General features: G+C 29.6%; 1 protein-coding gene across 1 annotated transcript in view; it reads left to right on the top strand.

Moving 5' to 3' along the window:
• Cap-G (Chromosome associated protein G) overlaps positions 1 to 22959 on the top strand; it is a 67726-nt gene extending 44767 nt beyond the window's left edge. The window contains exons 16-20 of the mRNA XM_075378781.1: positions 677 to 894; positions 5342 to 5521; positions 9270 to 9491; positions 16941 to 17332; positions 22761 to 22959. Of these exons, the coding sequence (XP_075234896.1) occupies positions 677 to 894; positions 5342 to 5521; positions 9270 to 9491; positions 16941 to 17332; positions 22761 to 22839 (1091 nt within the window). The 3' untranslated portion in view covers positions 22840 to 22959. The remainder of the gene's footprint in view (positions 1 to 676; positions 895 to 5341; positions 5522 to 9269; positions 9492 to 16940; positions 17333 to 22760) is intronic.
• The last annotated feature ends 1138 nt before the right edge of the window (positions 22960 to 24097 follow it).

The raw sequence follows: 24097 nt of genomic DNA, 5'->3' as shown, positions 1-24097 counted from the left end.
ATATATATTTTTTAAATCCAATTGTCTGTAAATTGCTGAATGAATAAATGCAACAAAATAAACAATTTTCAATGATAAAAAAAATTAATCGTTCTGTGAGTGATTTAATGAGAGAGCATTAGCAAACGAAATGTTTATTTCAGGACCAATTATTTAAGTTCAAGTTTTAAAACTGGCAAAAAATTTGGGAATTCAAACTATTGAAAGCTTTTAAAAGCTTAAATGATTTTAAAAATTATTTACTGAATGGAATGAAGTTTTCATGGCATTGAATGGAAATGTAAGTTATTATCACTGGTCAAAAATTCAAACAAGGAACATTTACACTAGCAATAACTGAATTATTTTTCAGATTATTGCTATCAAAATGTTCACTGGAGTATTTGTGATAATTCAGAATTTAATTTAATAATCTACTGTTAGTTGAAATTTTTGTTATTTCTTTATTTTATCACAACTTTTTTGAATACTTTAATTAGATTTTTAAATATGATTTTTATCAACTAACCAAAATAACTGTAGTGATGTTTAATTTTTTTTCAATTCCGTATAAAAATTCCTATTCTATATGAAAACTTGACAGGGCAGAATTTTTTTTTGTAAAGTTTAGCAAAATTTTTTATAGATATATGCTTTTACCCTCATAAAAACTCAGCTGGGTGTGTTTTTATTTCAGATGAGGATACAGCATTTAGACAGAGGCTTAGTATGTTTTTCAAAGCATTTGTAATGACTCATGGTGCTCAGCTGATATTAGAAAAGGCATTCTTACCAACTTTACAATTATTTTTTGATGCATCACCTGATAATCCTTTATCTGAAGTAGATATTGACAGTGTTGTCCAATTACTTATCAATTTAACCCATCCTGATCTGGATACATCATTGCCAAAGGTAATTATATAATTTACTTACTATTAATAGACTTTTTTTTTTAATAGGTGTCTCCAAAATTGGTTTTATAAATGAGACACTTCAGTAGTCTGCACCTGAAATCTTTAATTTAAATTCTCAGTGAATACCGCACTGTTAATGGTACACTAAACATGCTAAAAAAAATAAAAAATAATTTTATCCTTATTTCATAACTTAGAACTAGTTTATGCAAATATTTCACTATCACAAATTAATGAATCACACCTGCATAAAATATAACTGTGACTGACCATTAATTGTGTACTTACATTTTATTGAGAATACTCATATCCAAATTATTTATCTTAATTTGTATACTTTTACTTATATTAACCAAATCTTCTCCATATACTGCTAGAAGAGAACTTCCTCTTATTTTCACATTTTCAGCATGTTCCACCCTTGCTAAATGTAGATCGTGTTTCCTTCTAATCTAGCCTTTCCAAAAACTTTCTCTTCCAATGACAAAAATATTGTTGCAAATTATTATTTCCAGTAGCCAGACCAATGCGATTAATATAATATACACTTTCTTTAAAAATTTTTGATGTCTGTTCATTAATGAGATCTCTTTTTACGGGGTAATATTTTATAGTAATGTTCATTTTCAAGTAAGAACAAAACTGAAAAATATGAAAAAACTTTATTATTTTTCAAAAAAGTTACATTTATTTACTACTTTTCTACATAGCTGCTTTCAACTTCAACATATTTTTCATAGTTTCTTTATTCTCGCTTCAAGAAATTCTGCTGCTGGTAACTTAAACCATACATTAAGGCCATTTTTCAATTCATTTTCATTGTCAAACCTTTGTAATGCAAGCCATTTTTAAGGTGAATAAAATGAAAATAATCGCTACGATTATTTTAATTTTAGTAAGGACTATAATGTAGATTATTGAAGATTTTCCAATGAAATTCAATTAAATCATCTGTTACCATCGATTGCCAGCTGCTATAGTCTTCATCATGAATGTTTGTTCACCCTTCTTGAAATGAACAGCACTACCGTCTTACTTTAGCATCACTCGCAATAAATGTCGTCACAAATTTGTCTGTGACTTTCAGCCATAGAATTGTTTTTTGCCATGAAAAATCGATTACTTCTTGTACTTTACACTTGGCAGGATTATTAATTGTGGCACTCTTATAAAAAAGGACGAATGTAAACGCCTAACAACAAAATGATTAAACTACTATTGCTTACAGTTGACTGTTCACTGAAATAACTTAGCTAGACAAGCACCATCTGTTATTATTGCATATATAGTAAATTCAAAGTGGATATTACTTTAAAAACACGCTACACACAAACTTTACTGTTATGACTGCCAAAATTTTGTTACCTTCCTCTTTAATCTGTGGCATGCATAAATCATATCCTTGCCTATCACAAGTCTCGTTACTTTCCTTTCACAACAATGTCCAGGATTGTGGTTAATTTTCAAAATATTTTTTTTTAATAATGATATAGGCTCACCAAATGTTTCCTGAGTCCTGTTACCGTTGGCCTTAGGTTGTGATTTTCTAATTTTATATTTTCAACGATCTGTTGCATTTTTATAATATTCTGCTAAAAGTATTGATTTAACATAGATTCTTGTGAAAGATGTTTTTAACCGCTCAAAATGTGCTTTGATGTGATACAGAATTCTGTTCAATTCAGTGAAAATGAAAAGGTTTGTTGACATAGATGATAATTTTTATCTGCGTTGAATCCGAATTAGTTCTGTGTAACTGATTAGTTTTTGATCCTGCACTAGATTTTATCAGTATGTAAATCGATGACGTCATTTAATGTGACAGAAATTTTAATAAAGTTAAAAGAATAATGATAGATCAGGCAATAACCAAATCATTATGATTTTATGTAAATGCAAATTGAATTAAATAATACTATGCATTTCTGACAGGTACAAAATAGAACTAACAGAAACGCCTAATAATAATGCCTTTACATTGCAGCTGCTCAACAAGAACTCATTATTATAATGAATTTTATATCAATCCACTATAATTTACATGAAAATTATTATGTTAGGTAATAATTATAATAAATTGAATTTAATTTTTTTTAATTTTGCCATATAACAATTTAAAATATTTCAGTCTTAGCAATTTTATTTTAAAAGCATTTGTGCTAAGTACACAAAAATACCTTTCAGAGAAAAATTCTAAGGGTGAATTAAAACTGATTATATATATATATATATATTTGTTTATTATTTTTTCTTCTTCATTTCACTGCTATAAATGCATATAAAGTGGGAGTATCAGAAAAGTAAGATTTAATTGTATATTCTAAGTAAGTAAAACAAAAAAATAACAACTTTAAACATAAATTTAAAAAAAAAAACCCATGAAGTTGTAAATCTATAAACTTTATTTTAGCCAAACCACTGTATAAAGATGAGAAAATTTATTTAGAAACCTACTCTAGTTACTTTAGGTTGCTTTAGTACCTTACAAGCAGCTGCATTCCTTGTTCATGTAGTAAGTATACTTATTTTTTCTTATATTCACAGACTGATTGACTAGAAAGAATTTTAGTTAGAACCAAAACGAAAAAAAAAGGCCTGGTTAATAGGTTCAACTGGGACAACCCATACTCAGAATTATTAACATCCCAGGGGTGCAGAATATGTCTGAACGTCCAAACAAGATTCAGGGTAAATTGAGGCTGGGCTGAGGAAAAAATCCACAAAAAATTTTTTTATAAAGAAAAAATAATTATTTTGGGGAAAAAATTAAAAAGTTGGCCTACTAAGGACGTTTAGCCCAGAGCAGACAGATAAGAAATGAATGGGAACAAAGGTCAGCCTTGCGTGTGCACACATACACAAAGCATGTTGTCTGATTTCTGATGTAAGTTGAGCAGGGTATCTATTTAATCTTCACTGCATAAAATATCATACAGCCGAACCGCCGATATGATATTTTTGTACCAGTAGATGAATGACAGTTTCCTGATTCTTGATTGACTTCATACAGCTGGTGTTCTATACTTTCTTTAGGTATTTATAATTATTATGGTACTAGTATGCAAATTTTATTAGCTTCATACAAATGATATTATTCAAGCGATAACAACTAAATCACATTAAACCATATTATACAACAGTACTTAATACATAGGTATTACTAATGTTTTTCATTTCTTAACGTAAATTACTTGCTGAAATTCGAAATCAGTCTTTTATCAGTAAAATGTGTACAATGTGATGACTTATTTGTTTTTTCCAATTTCATTGTTAAAGTTGGTGGAGGGGTGGGCCTATATGCCACCAGGTTGCCTGTCGCAAACCAATGGGTTGGACTTGTGGTGAACATGTGTTCCCAAATCAGCTGATTTGGAAGTCGAGAGTTCCAGCGTTCAAGTCCTAGTAAAGTCAGATATTTTTGCACGGATTTGAATACTAGATTGTGGATACCGGTGTTCTTTGGTGGTTGTGTTTCAGTTAACCACTCATCTCGGGAATGGTCGAACTGAGACTGTACAAGACTACACTTTATTTACACTCATACATATTATCCACATTCATCCTTTGAAATATTATCTGAAAGGTAATTATTGGAGGCTAAACAGGAAAAGAAACAGGTCGCCTGTTGCGAACCCACCAGGTTGGTCTAGTGGTGAACGCATGTTCACTAATCAGCTGATTTCAAGGTCGAGAGTTCCAACGTTCAAATCCTAGTAAAGGCAGTTAATTTTATATGGATTTGAATACTAGATCACGGGTACCGGTGTTCCTTGGTAGTTGGGTTTCAATTAATCATACATCTCAGGAATGGTCGACCTAATTGTACAAGACTGCACTTCCCTAACACTCATAGGTATCATCGCCACTCATCCTCTGAAATAATACCTTACAGTAGTTCCGGAGGCTAAACAGAAAAAGAAAGAAGAAACAGAGATATTGTTTGTAAGACCACATATCATGGCTGGCTATTTTAATAAGTTTTATCCTAATATAAGTTTTTTTTCAAAGAATCCATTGTTCATAAAGAAAATGGGAAATATGCAATAAGTCTGTTTGTATTAAAAAACCAATCCTTCTGAAACTTAAAAAAGTTAAACTTTTTATCATAAGAATGAAAAAAAGATTGTTTGATCCTTTTTTTAAAAATGTAATTTTTTCCTTATTATTTGCATATTATTATTATAATCATAGGCTGGTTAGGGACTAAAATTGTAATTTCATCAAATTAGTAAATAACTAATTACATTAAAAAATGTTTCTGAAGAAAATAGGCAGGTTTTTACTGTTTTATGACATTTTATTCAGATGTTCCAGTTTCATTTTAATGTTGTATCTTCAACTGGCAAAATAATTTGATGTCATAATTATTTGATTTTAAAAATTTTAATTACAATTAGTTTTGAGATTGTATTACAAATCTATTCTTGGCTTTTTTTTGCTTTCAGGATTATTGCGTTCACAATCAGTTGGCTGTAACAATATGTAATGAATTATTGCTGCATTTACGAAATAATAGTAGAGAAAAGAATACTGTGTTTGTTAGAGCATTGACTCATCTAACTCTGAAAATCCATGATATTGATTTTATTAAGGAGTTATGTGAACAAGCTAACACTCTTGTTCAGGTTAGTATAATTTCTTTTCTTTTTGTTATTAATATATATATAGGTTAAATTTTTCCCCCTTTGTATGTAAATAAATTATACTATTGAAAAAGTAAAAAATAGATATGATTCTACTAACACTATTTATAAAATTATATGCAACAATTGTGAAAAGATATATTTGTAAAAGGAATAGATCCTTTAAAGATAAATTTAATAAACATTTTAGATCATTTAAAAATGGAAAAATGGGTTTCTCAAATGTTGCTGACAGTGGTACTGAAATAGGGTTACTGGTGCCATTTGAGATGTCATCCAAGATGGCCAATCGCCGCCATCGTTATTGATGATGACGTAGTGATGACCGGACCCGTAGTTTTGGACCGGGAGATTTGAATATTCCACGGGGTAGCCAATGTAGTTATCTTTTTTGGTTGTAAATATTAATTATTTACAACTTATAAACAACCTGCAAAACTTAATTAGTACAGCTCGAGGATGATCCTGGCCGTTGTGTCGTCGCACCAACAGGCAACTTCTAGAGGTGCTTGTCGTGGCTGGAACACTGGGAGGTTGTGTTTGTGTGTGTATTCGCATGCGTGCGTCAAAGGAGCAGCGCGAGATGTTCACCGTGCGAGGTTTTGGGCGCGAGTAAAGAACAGCAGACGAAAGTGAGTTAGCAAGTTCTGCACGGCCTAATGTCGATGCAGAACTCGCTGTCGTCTGTGACGGATATTTTATTTTGTATCTCCGTACCCGAGGTTGAGTTGAAATCGAAATACAGTTAAATGATCGCTTAGTTAAAAAAACTTTTACAAAATAGATGAGGATTACGATGATGCTGTAAACAGTAACGATGTTCTGTTCGTAATCTCTCCAATATACACAAAAGGACTGGAGAAAGTAGAATTCCTGCGTCGTTTTCATTCCGATGTTCGGATAATACTGGAGGGCGCACAGAAACAGAGTTCGAATTACATCATAAATTGTCCGTAAACAACAACAACGCCACGAGTGGGAAATGTGCTTTACAAACCGGTTGTTTCTACATGGAGTGGTTATGGTTATGTAAAAAGCCGATGGATCTTGTCAGAGAAGCGGATCGTTTTAAAACACAAACGTACACAAAGAAGAATTGGTCAAGAAAGGTTTTTACTTTTCTTTCAATGAGTTGTGCATAAGATGGTGCAATGAACCAACTCGCAAAAGTTTCCACATTGTAAGAATTGCATCAAGGAAAACATTCCGCTTTCACTTGAGTCTATTGTACCTCAAAGAAAACTACCGTTGTAGAGCTCAGTCTGCTGTAAGGTGCTTATTAATTTTATAATAATAATTCTTGGGTTAGAGATCTCAATTGTAGCTGTAGCCTTCCATTTTGCCTTAATGCTGGGAATATTATTTATGCTTGCATTGGATCACTTACAAATATTTGAAAAAAATATATAAGAAAAAAAAAACAGAAAAAAATTTGAGTTTTATAGTAGGCATCTGGGGGAGAGATTTCACTTATAAACCCACTGCGTTTGCTAACCTCCTGGGTGAAACGTAACCAATAACAATTATTTTTTATAAATAAGGTCTGATGATTGAGTGAGTTCAGTTTAATGATGGATGTTGATACAGTCTCATTGGTGTGGTTGGTTAGAATTTCCCCCTATAGTAGTGTAAGATCGTTGAGACATCTAATGAAGATTCTAACCAATGCTTCTCCAGATGCTTTAAGTATCAATATTAATGTAGATCGTTTCAATACGGTTAGAGTAATTTTCAAGTATAATGCCACCTACGGTGAAGTTCACAGTTCGTTGCAAGAATATCTGAATAGCTTGAAGATCGATATAGACGGAATGTGTCATCATTGTATTGATATTTGTGAAGGATGGAGGTGGTGGTGATGATGGAGGGGATGAAGTCTAGGATCTGATGAACTGAACCAGTGCAAGTTGTACGGACAATATTGACTGCTGCAACGACTCTTAGCAGACGACCTGTAAGGAGACGAGAGAGCCCGTTTTTGCAGTCTTTGGTATTAATAAGGCAATGAAATTTATCTCTCGTCTTCCTTGCAAACAGCAATAGGTGTATGCAATGGGTACGATCACGATTTTTGGTAACACGCGCTGAGTACACGATTGTTTTCTTCCTCATAACCATAGACATTAATGTTTATTGTGGGATTTAACACTTCGAAGCGATCAATATCTTTTCTTTTACTGGATATGATCATCTCGGTCATGTTAATTTCATATTCGTATTTTGCATACCAAACCTGACGCTGGTGACGTCCGGGTTGATTGAGAAGGTATGCTAACACGGACTAGAGGAACATTTTTGATCATGCGGATTCTTTATATTAATTATCGTCTCTCTTCATACTAGTTTTTTCCGTGCTACAAATGTGCTAGACACTGTGTAGAGGGCGATAACGAACAATGTTTAAATCGATGTAATTATTTTGTTCATTACCCACCCGCTACCGTTGTTGATGAGCTCTGTCAGTGTCTATGATTTTTTCCACAGATTCTATTCATAACTCTTCAACAAAGTCGGCGTTTTCATGCAAATTTATCATTGTTTTAATTTTTCCATGCAAATATAGGTTGGTTAATAACTTCTCTACAGTCTTTGAGACGTGACTGCTTCATCAGTTCAACGTTTACAGCAACACACCTGTAGAAAAAAAGACTAATGTTAGTACATATTGATTTTGCTTTATAGGTGGACAAGAAATTGTTGATGACGAATATCAACACATGAAGAATAATAATTTAAAATAAAACATTTTTATAATTACCATTCTATGTTGCCATCAAAACGCCTGCCTTCTTCCTTCAAACAGTTCAGGGTGTTCTTCTGGTACTGATACTTCATCAACGTCAGACAGGCCCCATCGAAGACTATTATTTTTTGTTGTTAATTATTGTTTCTTGTTTTATAAGGAAAAAACTATATCTTTCCTTGTTCGGGCGGTTATAAATAGTCAGTAATAACCGGTGCTAGAATCATTCTAACGCAGACATCTGCGCTTCTCCGCTGACGTACGCACGCAAACAGCAAGTCCCACTGTTCCAGCCACGATGATGAGCATCTGTAGGAGTCGCCTGTTGCGGCCACACAATGACCAGGACCATCCTCTAGGTACGTCTACATCTTTCTTCATACATAAACTTACACACCACGAAAAACCACGTGAAAAACTGGCGGGACGATCGTACTTATGACATTTTTGCTTAAGTCGTGAGTAGGACGCTAATCTCTGGAGGGGGGGGAGTGCGATTGTAACGTTTCATGTTGGCGGTGGCAGTTTTAGGAGATACTAAAATTAAGTTCATACTTATGTCCACTTATGTAGAACAAATTTCACTGTGTTTGTCGACGAGTCGTTATAGCCGATCGGTTTAAGGCGTTTCATCTGTGAACTTCATTACTAACACAGCCCTTACTGAAACATTACAAATTTAATCTGTTTTCTTTTTATTATGTAATTATAGTTTCTATTTAAAAGTTACTATTTCTAACAGGCACCACTTTTTGAAGCTACCTCATACATCTGGTATGTAATTAATTTATTTTTTACATGTCTTTACATGTAAAAAATACTCTCATGTATACTCTTATGTATATATGCTTAAATTACATTGATTTGAAATTTGACGAATGAGTTTTAATGAATGTATCAAATAATGTTTTGTCTTTATAGCAAATAATTTTGATTGTAGATTAAATAAGCATTTTAAAAATGTAATTTATTTTTTGTTATTTTTAGAAATATAAATCAATGGGAGAAAAAAACTGTCATCGTTACGCACTTAAATTTAATGTAAGGTTAAACATTCTTAAAAGGGAATTGGAACTGAAATTAGCCGAATCTGACATCTGTAATACATTAACTAGTACCAAAATTTCAGAAAGAATATCTACTAATACTGGTAACAATTCAAAAAATATATCAGGAGCCACAATTAACGATGCATCTGATTCTGTTACTGTAAGTATTCAGAAATAACTTTTGTATGTTTGTGCCTATTTAATATTATTTTAGTGGTTTTATGTTTAAAGATGCAATCAGTGAATACCGTTTCGAATTTGTCAACTACAAACAACTATAGTTAAATATTATTAATTGTAGATATCAAGCTGGTTGAGTACAGCAGACAAATCTCAGGTATTAAGCAGGTTAAGATGTGTTGTAACAAAAGTAGAAATTATTAAATGCATAAACATAAAAAGAAAAATTAAATAAATGTTATCAAATAATAAAACTGATTAATTTTTCTTTTCTACTCTTATTTTTTCTCCACTTGTTTTTTTAATAAGGAAGGTGAGATAGCTCAAATGATAGGTGAAAAAGTGCCAGACCCTTGCCAGGAATCAAATCTTGACCAACGAACATTTTTTTATTTTTTTAACAATTAACCCCTAGAAATAATATATTTTAACATGAAATAAAAATAATAATCTTCTTTTTAGTTAAAATTTTATTTGTTTTAGATTTTTTTTTTCAAAAATTGTTCATTTCACTTTGTGAGAATGATATAATAACAAAAATATATTTCATAATAATTTTTAAACAATTTGAAAAAAAATGTTAATGTTCAAAAATAGATTGCTTGCATCAATCTTGACATGGCTCAAGAGATGTATCACATAATTACTGTATGGAAAGAATGTTTGTTTCGAATAAGAGTTGACATAAAACACACAAAACATAAAAGACTTGTTAAATCAGTGCTTAAACCTTTATTGTATAAATTGTTAAAACTTGTCAGGGAGCAACCTGTTCTTGTCCCTCAAAGTAATTCCCTTCTCAATGGTGGTACCATTTGCGGAAAAAGTTATATAAATCTTTTGTTGTAATTGTCATCAGTGTTATTTGTGGATCTGTTGTAATATCATCTCGGCTCAAATTAAATCTTCAACTGTTTAGCGTAGCTTTTAATTTAAGAAACATTTGCCGGGGCAAAACTCTTTCTCAAAACTTAGATTAACATCATTGTATCCACAAGTGCATTGTTATAGTGAACCGGCCAACAGTTAATTCTCTTCCTCCTGACATCATCTCGTAGACTTTTAAAAACTTAAGGTAACTTATCAGTTAGGTCTTCAAACAAAGATTCATAGTGATTGACACTTACTATCAATACAATCTTGACATATTTTGTTAGTGACAAACTCTTCCCAACTGTTAAATAGATTTTTTATTCTAACGAGTGCATAATAATATATTGATCACATTATTATACGGTAAATTATAAATGTAAAAACAGATGTGAATTCAGTATTAATTATTTAAATGAAATTACACCTTAACACCTGAAATAATGTTAAGTTAATTATAAAAAAATTACTGCAAGATAATTCATGATTCAAAAAGGACTATTGGAAATTATTTTGATGGCATATTTATGTACATTGATCAGAATGCAGAAAAATCAGGTTTTCTTATTTTTTAATTAGTATTGTTTAAACATTTATCAATAGTAATATTGTATAAAAGAAATCTTTTAATAATATTTCTATATAAAACAGTAGGAAGATTTTTCAAACGAAAAATAATGAAAATTTTTCAAATGATAATTTATTAAAAATGGCAGTGAAAGCATAATAAGGCCTTCTTGTAAGCCTAAGTATTGTGTTGAACTATAAAAAAAAAACAGTCCAGTTGTCTGGTTTGGTAGAAGTAGATATTATTATTTTGTAAGAACATGTCAGTATTCATTTTAGCAAAGACTACAATTGTAAATACTAACCTTTAAGTGGGAGCACAAACTTTGCTACTATTATCATCAATTTTTCAGTTAAAATATCATGACAATTAGAACTCAGTTCATCTCTGTGGGATTAACAACAGGTTTTCCCTTTTGTTAATCATCAATTAATTCATACCCATTTTAAAGTCATTAAAACATGTAGTAATTATAAGGTTGTTTTAACAACTCATGTCTATTGGTAAATATTTTATAAAATTTCACTCAGATATATTACTTTTTTAAATCACTTATTTTAGATTTTTGATATTTTTAAATATCAAAATGTTTTTCAAACTGCCAAAAAACCAAATTCGTAAATATATTGGTATAATAATCTCTTCAATCAGATTTTGAAGATACCAATAATGGGAAATAGTGATTATCAGTTTATATATTGTAAAAGAAATTTAATTTAAAAAAGATTTAGTCTTTGCTCAGATCGCAAAAGAGCTTGTTTTTGATAAGAGCTGCTTCTAGTGTTGTTGATTTTTAGAACAAGACTGGACAGTTTTTTATTCATTGTTCTTGTGTGTATTGTTGTTCATCTATGTGCACACAGATATAATACTCAGTCAAGATTAAGTAGTCATATCCTACTTTTAGATTAATATCTATTGAAAGAGATTTATTTTATATAGGATTAAAATTGTTAATAGACTGCCAGATGACATTTACAATTTTAGTAATGCTAGTTATAAAGGTACTTTAAAAAATTATTTAATTAAAAGCCCTCTCTTTGGGATTATTTAATTACAGTATCCTGGTATAGTCATCTTTCTTTTTTTGCCATTACTTTGTTATGATGATAAAATTTTTTAAAAAAATCTACGAAAAACTGAATAAAAAGTATGATAATTTTACAAAAATATTACAAGAAAATAATGCAGAAATGACTAATGGTTTTCCTAAAATACAGTTATACTAATAAAATAATAGAAAAAAATTATTAAAGTATATGATAAAAATAAATATAAAAGAGCATATAAACCAAATAATCATATTATAGAATATTTAAGGAATAACAATAACAGAAATAATATAGAGGATTTAAGGGAATATACAAAATTAAATGTAATGAAATAATAAAATCTACATTAGTAAAACTAATAGATCGTTTAAAAAAGATTTACGTAACATATTTGTTATTTCAGTTTTTATGCTTTATAGCTTATTTATAGCTATTTATTGTTTTTAACTTTCACAGAGGACCTTACAAATCACGTATGCCACATACCACCCCCAAATCTGCGCTGTATGAATGCTGTTACAAGAGAGTACAAGAAAATTAGGGACAATCGAAACCTACCAATATTTGAGGACATTCAACATGCCAGTTATGGTCACCTTCGATTTAGAAAGCCATCTTATCACAACAGCAATTGCTGCCTCAGAGGAAGAATTCAACCTGACTGATGCCTGGCATCAATAATGAACCATTAAGCAGAATAACTAAATTCCATGTTTTACTCAAAAGCCACCAGGTTTTGACTTGCCACCTAAGACCTGGTCAATGTTAAGCAGAATATGAACTCAGCATGGTAGGTGCATCTATTTCCTGTATTAATGGGGTAAAACACTGACGTCCCTTTGTGAGTGTGGTGAGAATCAAACCGTTAAACACATCACAGTTTACCCTAAGACAGCTTATGAAGGGATTCCTGAAGATTTCCTGATGGCGACTCCAGAATCAGTAGCTTATATTAATTTGTTAAATGTTTTTTTTTTTGTAATTTTTGACTGTGATTGATGTTGTCTCTTTATGCCATACACTATATAAATCAATTAACTTTCATTTATGACGTAGCTGTCACATCAGGTTTGCTGAAAATTATGCAGTGTTATTGAAATAAGATAAATAAAAATTGTGAAAACAACACTAACAATTACCTAGTAAAAGAGCTTAGCGTGCTAACTACATATAAATTAAAGAAGCTCTACATAGATTTATATGTATAATTTTTTTTGTATATTCAATTGTTATTAATTATTTTCTGTAATATTTTTCAAATATTTTCATATTTTTCAACATCCAAAATTCCTAAATTATGTTTACAATCAGTAATACTAGACTTACACTCCAACAAGTGGTCAGATTAGATGCACCTCTTTTCCGGTTTCTGAAAGCATTACAGTGTTATATAAATATTTTTTTAAAAACGATTGTTAGTTTTACTAATGTAAATTCTAGTACATTTAATTCTGTATATTCCCCTTAAATCCTCTCCATTATTGTAATTACTTAAATATTCTATAATACGGTTATTTAGTTTATATGCTTTTTCGTATTTATTTTTATCAAATACATTAATAATTTTTTACTATTATTTTATTAATATAACTATATTTTAGGAAAAACCATTACTAATTTCTGCATTATTTTCCTGTTTTATTTTTGTAAAATTATCATAATACATTTTATTCTGTTTTTTTTTTTTGTAGATTTTTTCTACAATTTGATCATCAAACCCGTTAAAAACTGTTTGTTTTATTTCATCTGTTTCTTTTGTTGTTTTTTGTATAATAGCTCAAAAAATCAGGTTTTTATTTGTATTAAGATTTTGTGACCTTGGGTGACAAGAATTTACATGTATTGTAAAACTATTTGTTGTGTGGGTTTTCTATAAACTGATGTTTACATTATACTGTTTGTTTATTTCAATATCTAAAATATGTATTTTTCTGTTATTTTCCATTTCACATGTAATTTTAAAATTTTCATTATAATCGTAAAGTGATGAAGAAAGTAAAAGGAACTATTGACAATTAAGAAATACTATAAACAGAAAGTGCAAACTAGCGAAAGAAGAGTGGATTAAAGAAAAGTATTCAGAAATGGAAAGAGAAATGAACATTGGTAAAATAGATGGAGCATACAGGAAAGTTAAGGAAAATTTTGGGGTACATAAATTAAAATTCAATAATGTGTTAACAAAGATAGTACACCGATTTATAATATGAAAGGTAAAGTCAATAGGTGGGTGGAATATATTGAAGAGTTATATGGAGGAAATGAATTAGAAAATGGTGGTATAGAGGAAGAAGAGGAAGTTGAAGAGGATGAAATGGGAGAAACAATACTGAGATCTGAATTTAAGAGAGCATTAAAAGATTTGAATGGCAGAAAGCCTCCTGGAGTAGACGGAATACCTGTAGAATTACTGTGCAGTGCAGGTGAGGAAGCGATTGATAGACTATACAAACTGGTGTGTAATATTTATGAAAAAGGGGAAGTTCTGTCAGACTTAAAGAAAAGTGTTATAGTCATGATACCAAAGAAAACAGGAGCAGATAAATGTGAAGAATACAGAACAATTAGTTTAACTAGTCATGCATCAAAAATCTTAACTAGAATTCTATACAGAAGAGTTGAGAGGAGAGTGGAAGAAGTGTTAGGAGAAGACCAATTTGGTTTCAGGAAAAATATAGGGACAAGGGAAGCAATTTTAGGTTTCAGATTAATATTAGAAGGAAGATTAAAGAAAAAAAAACCAACATAGTTGGCATTTATAGACCTAGAAAAGGCACTCGATAACGTATGGAATAAAATGTTCAGCATTTTTAAAAAATTAGGGTTCAAATACAGAGATAGAAGAACAATTGCTAACATTTACAGGAACCAAACAGCAACAGTAATAATTGAAGAACATAAGAAAGAAGCCGTAATAAGAAAGGGAATCCGACAAGGATGTTCCCTATCCCCGTTACTTTTTAATCTTTACATAGAACTAGCAGTTAATTATGTTAAAAAACAATTTAGATTTGGAGTAACAGTACAAGGTGAAAAGATAGGTATAAAGATCCTACGATTTGCTGATGATATAGTAATTCTAGCTGAGAGTAAAAAGGATTTAGAAGAAACAATGAATGGCATGGATGAAGTCCTACACAAGAACTACTGCATGAAAATAAACAAGAACAAAATGAAAGTAATGAAATGTAGTAGAAATAATGTAGACGGACCACTGAATGTGAAAATAGGAGGAGAAAAGATTATGGTGGTAGAAGAATTTTGTTATTTGGGAAGTATAATTACTAAAGACGGATGAAGCAAGAGCGATATAAAATGCCAAATAGCACAGGCGAAACGAGCCTTCAATCAGATATATAATTTGTTTACATCAAAAATTAATTTAAATGTCAGGAAAAGATTTTTGAAAGTATTTGTTTGGAGTGTCACTTTATATGGAAGTGAAACTTGGATGATCGGAGTATCTGAGAAGAAAAGATTAGAAGCTTTTGAAATGTGGTGCTATAGGAGAACATTAAAAATCAGATGGGTGGATAAAGTGACAAATGAAGAGGTGTTGCGGCAAATAGATGAAAAAAGAAGCATTTGGAAAAATATAGCTAAAAAAAGAGACAAGACTTACTTATAAGCCACATATTAAGGCATCCTGGAATAGTCGCTTTAATATTGGAGAGACAGGTAGAAGGCAAAAATTGTGTAGGCAGGCAACATTCAAATATGTAAATCAAATTGTTAGGGATGTGGGATGTAGGGGGTATACCGAAATGAAACGACTAGCACTAGATAGAGAATCTTGGAGAGTTGCATCAAACCAGTCAAATGATTGAAGAGAAAAAAAATCGTAAAGTTTATTAAGAACAATCAAATGTTCATTATTTATAATTGGGTTATGTATGACCAAAATATCATCTACATATCTTATCCATAATAGTATTTTGTGTGTATTTAATATGCCTTGAACTATTATAGTTTCAAAATTTGTATAAATATTTCAAACGTAATGGCAGATATAGGTGATCCCATTTGTAATTCTTCTGTTTGTGTTTAAAAATTGTTCTCATATTCAAAATAATCTTGAAGACCAATTCTCCTTATAATGGTGATTAATGCATTAGTGTATTCTGAGGTTGCATTTAAACTATTTTTTTATTATTTCTATTGTTTTGTCAATTGGTTTATTAGGGTATATGTTAATGATATCATAACTTACAATTTTAGTGTTCGAATTAACTTTATTGGAATTTAATTTATTTATGACTTTTTAACCATTTTTTACATTACATTTGTAGTTAAGTTAATTTTTATTCTAAGTATTTTACCAATGAAATATGCAGGTGCTGGTCTAAAATTTATTAAAGGTCTTATAGGATTATTTATTTTATTTAACTTTTTTGGTATCCATTATGTATATATATATATATGGATGTAATCTTGAGTGATTACTTAATTTATTATCATAATTAAATATTTATTTGTATTAAGATATTAAATCTCTTAAAATTTTTTAAATAAAAATATACAGAGATTAAAATTTTTAGATTAATACCTACAATACAAGGAATAACCAAGAAAAAATCATACAAAAATAAATACAAAGAACTTATGTACAACTTCATTGAAGAAAATAATTTTAAAGTAATAAAAAGCCCAACAAACAAATATTTAAAAAGTTTAATATCCAAATACATGACATCTATTGGTACTCTGTTTGTATGACTAAGGTTGCTCAGAAACTAGATATTTCAACTAGTAGCTGAGAAAATCTATCTATTAATTGGATAAAATACTTATAAATCTAAATTTTTTACTTATTAAATTCAGAGAATTTATTTTATCATTACAAATCAACTGTTTTTAATACTAGTTGTGTAAATTGAATTCATGTACTAGAGAGGGTTATATTATAATTGATACTTTTATTTTTTAATTCCTATTTCAGAGTAGCAGAATGGAAGAAGACAGTAGTAATTTATTGAATAAAAATGAAGATGATGTTTCCGTTGTTGATGTCGACTCTAATGCTGGTGGGGGTAATGATGATGATGATGATTCATCTATTGATGGTAATAATAAATTTAGTCGTTATCATAAGAAAATAACACAAATAAACCAAGATACAGGTATAATAATATCGTCATCAGATTTTGAAGATACAGATAACATGGACAATGAAAATAGTGATTGTAGTGGAGAAATTAGAAAGAGTGATAATAAAGAAGAAGATTTAAAAGAAAAGAGTAATTCGAAAAAAGGAAAACAAAAGAAGATCAAGTCATCCCAGTCGTCCATTAGTCATTCGTCTACATCATCCCAGTCATCACAAATTACCAGGTGATATATTTTTGTATAAAGTATCTTTATATATAATCTGAATAAATGCATGGTTGTACTTCCAATGTTTGTTTAAAACTTAAGAACCTATACCATTCTGATTGATTTCTCTGTTGTTTTCATCAAACTTTGAAGATGGTTTTAGGCATAAATGTTTTTCATGTAATTCCATTATTAGATGAGCAGTAAAGCTTAATCAGAGCAAGTCATTTTATTGTTTCACTTTTTGTGTGGCATTATTTTTAGTCCCTGATTGTGAAATGTAGTGTTTGGTTTCTTTGAGTGATTTTTAGAAAAAAATACAAAAGTATTTTTGTATTTATTTATCAAAATTTGGTTAACTGTTCTTAATGTATCAGGAATTTAATTAAAAATTTTATTGTAGCAGAATTTTTGTAAGTTTGTGTGAGTGACCTAATTTTTCATTACTTGTCCTATGTAATCCATATAAAATTAAGGTTATTTCTGTAATTTGTTGATTTTATTTTCATATTATTTTTACTATTAGAATTTATTTAAATGTTTTCTTATCTTGACTTTATGTAAAAATTTAATATTCTGAAGTCAACTATTTATGTCGTGTAAAATACAGAAAATAGAAAGTATCATTTTACATAAGATGTGTTCATATTCTTCTCTTCTCAAGATATTTAATTTAAGCAAGTCATTCATATGATGTGATGATTATAAATCATCATCCATTTTTTGTTTAATGGCTTTTCTGAGTTTTCCTGACTAATGTAAACTTTTTTTTTTGTGATTGTAGGTACTTCCTTAGTAAATCTAATATAATTTCATTTAAAAAGTTGATGATGCCCATAAAAACTATTATTATAAAAATTACTTTATTATTATTGTATTAATTACTATTATTATTATTATTATAAAAAAAAAAAATATGTTGAATGCTGTACTTCACTATGTAGGACAAGTAAATGAAAACTGGCACAAATTTTGTTTCTTTAGGATATACAATAAGTTGGTTATTTGAAAATGTAATTAAGAAAAATGTAGTACCATTTTTTTACAGTAAACTTCTTTAGATTTCATTTAACAAAATATAATTTTAAAAACAACATTTTCAGTACAATTTTTATTTTATTCATAAAAGAATGACAATCTGTTAAATTTTTGATTAAAATTTATAATTTGTTTTTTATATATTAGTTTCTGTATTAAAAATAGATTGAAAATGAAGTATTTTTGGCTGTAATTAGTTTCTTTTTTTTCATAAACAATCCTTCCCAGAATTTATGTAGTTTTGAAATACCTGTAATTAAGATAAAGAAATGTTATTTTGGATTATATAAGTTTATGATATTTAAATTAAGTAAAACAGCAGATTACAATAAAGTAGTTAGGAACCTTCCTACTTTATTTTAAAATATTACTTTTTTATTATTTTTACATTTGTATTGTAAATATTTTACTTTCTTGGCGAATGTAGGTAGAATAGCAATATTAAAGAGGAAAGTATGTTGATCATGTCAAGAATGGGGTATCAGGTTTTTTGCAAATCTTTACATTTTAGGGTCCAGCTAGATCAAGATATATACATATGTGTGTCGCACTGTTTTTAGCCGTTATCTCAGGATTAACCAAAACTGATTTCGTAAAATTTGACTCAAATATTTATATGGGACATTGAACTTATAAATTTGTTTTTTCAAAATTTGTTCAGAAGGTATCGTGGTATTTGTTCAGGGGTATCGCGAAAAAAAATGTTGATTTTCTTCAGAGGCATTTTAGAAAAAACCTTTATTAAAGCAAATTTGTTAGCTACAGTGCATATATAAATAATCCAAAAACTTTATTTTCAGAAAATTAATCCCTTCCTCTTAAAATTGAAATATAAGTCTTGTTCTTTTGCTCTAACTCGCTTTGGTTTAAATATTTTTCAAAAAATGTTTGGTAGTTTATACTCCATGTGAGCTACCAAGAAATGTGTAAAAATTTTTTTAATCATAGACCCCAGGCCTAAAATGCAGAAAAGGTTTTTGAAAATTTCCTTTTTCTTATTTTAGCCTTTATAGAAAGGGTTGTTAGATTTAGAGAAAACTTTACTTAAGCATATTTTTTAAGCTTAACTTATATAAGAATATTTAAAAAAAATTTTTTTTAAAAATATATTCCACATCTCAAAGTATATATTCTGTCACACTGAAACTAGTCAAAGTGAATATTTCCGTTGAAATCTCAAACTGAAATTTTTCGTGATCACAGTACTTCCTTTACTTCATACAAGGAAGTAAATATATATATAAAAGTTCCTTAATTACGACAGTCATTTGTCACTAAACAAAGATGCTAACAGCATTTAATAAACTGCACCCACTGGTGTTTACTGAAATGATCAAAGATGATCAAATGAGATGCAGTTAACATCTCAGATTTGGTCATTAACCATATTTTTTTTGTATCCTTCAGTTTCCGGGATATTATTTTAGACATTCCAAGCATTATGGAAGTAACTTTTTTTAATTTTCAAGTCGATCATCAAAAGTACAGTAAAAAAAAGGTCTAATTAAAATTATAAAAAATATTAAATGTTAACTAAATAAATTAAGGTGGTTATATAAAAAGTTCTGTCCATAAAAGATTGGAATGAACTAAAACTCTTCAAATTCTTCACTGCCTAATCAAACAGCTTTTAGAAATCTTAATAATTTACCTGTCCCTCTGTCATCACTTAAAATACTGCCATTGCTTGGTATTAGTCTGAACTTTTACCATAATGTCAGATGAAAATGTAGTGAATCATTACACAGCAATATCATGTTTAAAATGCTGCTGGATGCTGTACATCATGCTTTCCTTTGGCTTGCTAAAGGTGCCGTTAGATCAAGTCCAGTCGTAAGCATCCTTGTTGACTATGATGAGCCATCACTTTGGAATAGATGGGACCAGGTGTTAGCATCATATTTTATCTGTCTTAAAGGGCAACAGCTAAATCACCTGGCTTTTGATGCATTCCTTGGAAATCCTTATCTTCAAAGATAAGAGGACCATCCATGTTATACTGCACCTGTAGGTATTCATACCCGACGTTTACTACACCTTATAAATGTTGGCACACCTTCCATTTTTCCGATTTATCCATGTTCATATCCGCCACGGAGAATAAACCTTATTAATTTTATGTGTGACCTCATGATATACAATAAAGAATCAACACCGTCTATTTTCTTTCAGTAAGTGTTTCACCATATTCATGCATGTAGTCAACCATCCTTCATTACCCTTGTTACTACATTCAACTTTATTAACCATGTCAAACACGCACTTCACATGAGGTGGCAAGACAACTGACTGGATTGCTACAGTTGACAACAAACTTCACTATATCAAAGATACTGTGTTGCCATGGGATTCTCCCCCAGGAAAATTTTCCGAGAGGAAGTGGTCCTCTGCTGATTGCGAATAGGGCAAACAAGAACTACTTATGGGTACCTGATGTCAGTAGAAAATGCACCGATATGTGGCCTTGCATCTTAAATTTAAATTGCCCAGGGATTTTTGTCAAACCCTGGGGAATAATAAAGAAGTTCTGGACCGGGTATTAAGTTTTTTATTTTGTTTTAATTTTGCTGTTGTCTTATTAGATTTTACATTTTATTTTTATATTTCATATTTTTGTTTTCCGGACGAAAATCTTTTCGCCCAAAAAAAGTTTTTTTTTTTTTAGATTACAGGCTGAACTGCTATTGGTCATTAACCCATTGGTTATTTTTAAGTATCACATTATGTAGTTTTTGTATTTGTTGTACTCTAAATAATTTACGTACATCTTTCCAATTGAATCTTAATTTAAAAAAGTAAAATTCCATTTTGAATTTTTTCACTCACGGAGAATTGCTGATAAGATTTTTGTGTACGGCTTTTGCTATGAAGTATTCAGCTGCAGTGGAACAATATCAACATATGTATCCTGGACAAGTAGTTTCAGACTGTAAAATATTTTATAGAATTTTTTAAATTATGAGAATTGAACACTTCCCAGCACTCATGTTTCATCTGAACATCAGCCAGTACATAACATTCTTCAGATAGTACATCTTAGTTCTACAACAACCAAGTGAAGAATCTCTGCACACTTAACATTCCATAAAGTACAGTATGGAGGTCATTACTTGTTCGTTACAGACTGCATCTTTATCATATTCAAAAATGTCAACCCCTCCAGCTTGGTGATTATGCCAGGCAACTGTAGTATTGTATTAATGGGTTATCGATAATTACTATTTAATTCCATTCATACTATTTTTGGACGAAGCTACTTTTACCTATAATGGCAAAACAACAGATAGAAACCATGGACTGAAAAAATCCCACATCTTATAGTTGAATTAAATTTTCGGGAATGATTTTCGCTGAACATCTGTTGTGGCATGATCAATAACCTTTCGTAGGCCCTTTCATACTAGAACAACTTGTCACATGGAGAAATAATTTTTAAACAATGATAGTGCTTGAAAATTTCTCATTCGTGAAACGAATTGAAATACATTATCAACTTGATGGAGCAGCAACACATTTCACCAGTGAAGTAATACAATTCTTCATTTAAGGGGATGGATGAAATGCAAGGTATACAAGCAAAAAGCAGACGTGTGTGATGAACTGATTGCTTCTCATCAAGAAACAAAGATATCATTAGATCGGCAACAGAAAACATAAGGAAATAGTTGAAAAGTGCATCGATGTCAGTGGTAGAATTTTTGAACAAATTGTAAATTACAATTTAAATTTTTACTAGGGTAAACAACAGCAAGAATTTTTTTTAATTTTTAAAATATCTAAATTCATTGTATTAAAAACAGTTGTTTTTAATTTTTACAAATTCACACTTTTTTATTACATTTTCTGTTTTATTTTAATAATAAAAGTTGTTTTTCTTGTTCTTCATAGACTTTGCTACATCAATTTTCTCAGAATTAAATTCTCTACAAGTTTTGATAATAAAATGTATCTATTATTAGTCAGCTAACAAAGTTATTGTACTTCATACCTAAAGAAACATCTTTTTTGTTGCAGAATTTTTCTGTTTTTTATTGGATATCATGAAAACTATGGGAGATATAGTTCTGGACCTGTTTTATTCAGTTTTTCAGAAAACATAAGAAACCATCAAGTTTACCTCTTCTAATTTTTTAAGAATTAAAAACTTTTATATGATTTCATTTCATTGGAGGTACTGAAATCCAGGCAAATACTTTATTAGCTGTTACTCAGTAACAAAGCACTTTTAGATACATGTTTACATGAATGTTATTGCTTCTAAAATCAGATCCCAAATTATTTCCTTTTCCACCTGAAACTTTCTGTATATAAAAAAGGGAATGTTTGATGTCAACACATTATATCTTATTTCTTTTGAAGTTTTTCTAAAATTTTATGTTATTATAATCTTCTGTAATTTTTTTTTCAGTTCGCCATCAGAATGTTTTTCATCACCATCTGTTCCGCCAAGGTACAATACACGTTCAGCAAGAAAATTAAAAAAATGAAACATCAGTTAAAGTCAGATTTATTTACTGTTCTATAATTTTGTAAGATCACTAATAAAATTAAATTTTGTTCTGAATTTAAAAAAATAATAAATTTGTTTTTTATTTAATAGTTTTATATTATAATTTTTTTTATATTTTTTTATTCCATCACTTTTGCATATTGATTGCAAATAAAGTTGCGTGATTAGTCACATATGTTACTTTCATTTCAAGATTTTTCTCTAATCATTAACTCTAGTTAAACTGTATTACTACTAATTTTTACAGTAATGTACAGTGTGTAGTCTTTCTAGTTAAAAAATATTTAATAAGATCCTTCCACAGGATCTACTTCTCTTCTACTTAAAATAGTTATTAGTGTAAATTAACATTATCTTAAATTTTATATCTGTTTCTCACTCATTTCTTAACTTCTTATGTCACTCTTGAATACTTAAATGTAGGAGTGCAACTCATGAAATTTGGACTTTTATTAAATACAATTATCTTAGATAGCTGGCTGTAAAAAACAAAAATTAATAATTAAAATTCATTATTTTTATATCATTATATTAGATGTGCTACTCAACAGATAACAATAAAAAATTTAGTATTTAGTATTCCTGTAGGACTCAAGGAGAACTATGGGAAGACTTTGATCTATGCATCATCACAAGATACAAAATTAATTTTAAAAAAGAAAGAGAAATGGTTATAGCCCATTATTAATATTAATAATATTATATATATATATATAATAAATGAAAACTAAACCACCAAAACGCAGTAAAAAGATAGTTAAACTTACCAAATCAATACCAAGAATTTATGTTTGTGGGATCCTGCATCTTCAGTTGGTATTTAATTCTATAATTACACTAAAAGCAATGATTTTTATTTAATTTAGAAATTGCTGAAATTGTTACTGTTTAATCTTGAATTTTGTTATGGACAAATATGCAACTCTGCTGCCCAGTGGTAGTGGAATCTGACTTCAGCGGAATTGCTTGTTTATTCATAACAAGATTCAAAATTAAACCGTAACAATTTCTAAATTTTTAAAAAACAATTGTTTTTAATGTAATTATAGAATTAAATTCCAACTGAAAATGCAGGATCCTATGAAAATCTGTGCGTTTTGGTAGTTTAGTTTAGTGACATATATGTCACGAGCATGGAAAATTCAAAACTTTTGAAACGGCTAGTACCATAGATTCTTGACTCGAAAAACACCATGACAGGATACAGATGGATCAGAGAAATAAGAGAGGATCTG

Source organism: Lycorma delicatula, chromosome 11 (assembly GCF_047948215.1).
Source record: "Lycorma delicatula isolate Av1 chromosome 11, ASM4794821v1, whole genome shotgun sequence".
Classification (NCBI taxonomy): Eukaryota; Metazoa; Arthropoda; class Insecta; order Hemiptera; family Fulgoridae; genus Lycorma; species Lycorma delicatula.
Note: the sequence above shows the minus strand (reverse complement) of the source record. Positions and strands in the feature narration are given on the sequence as shown.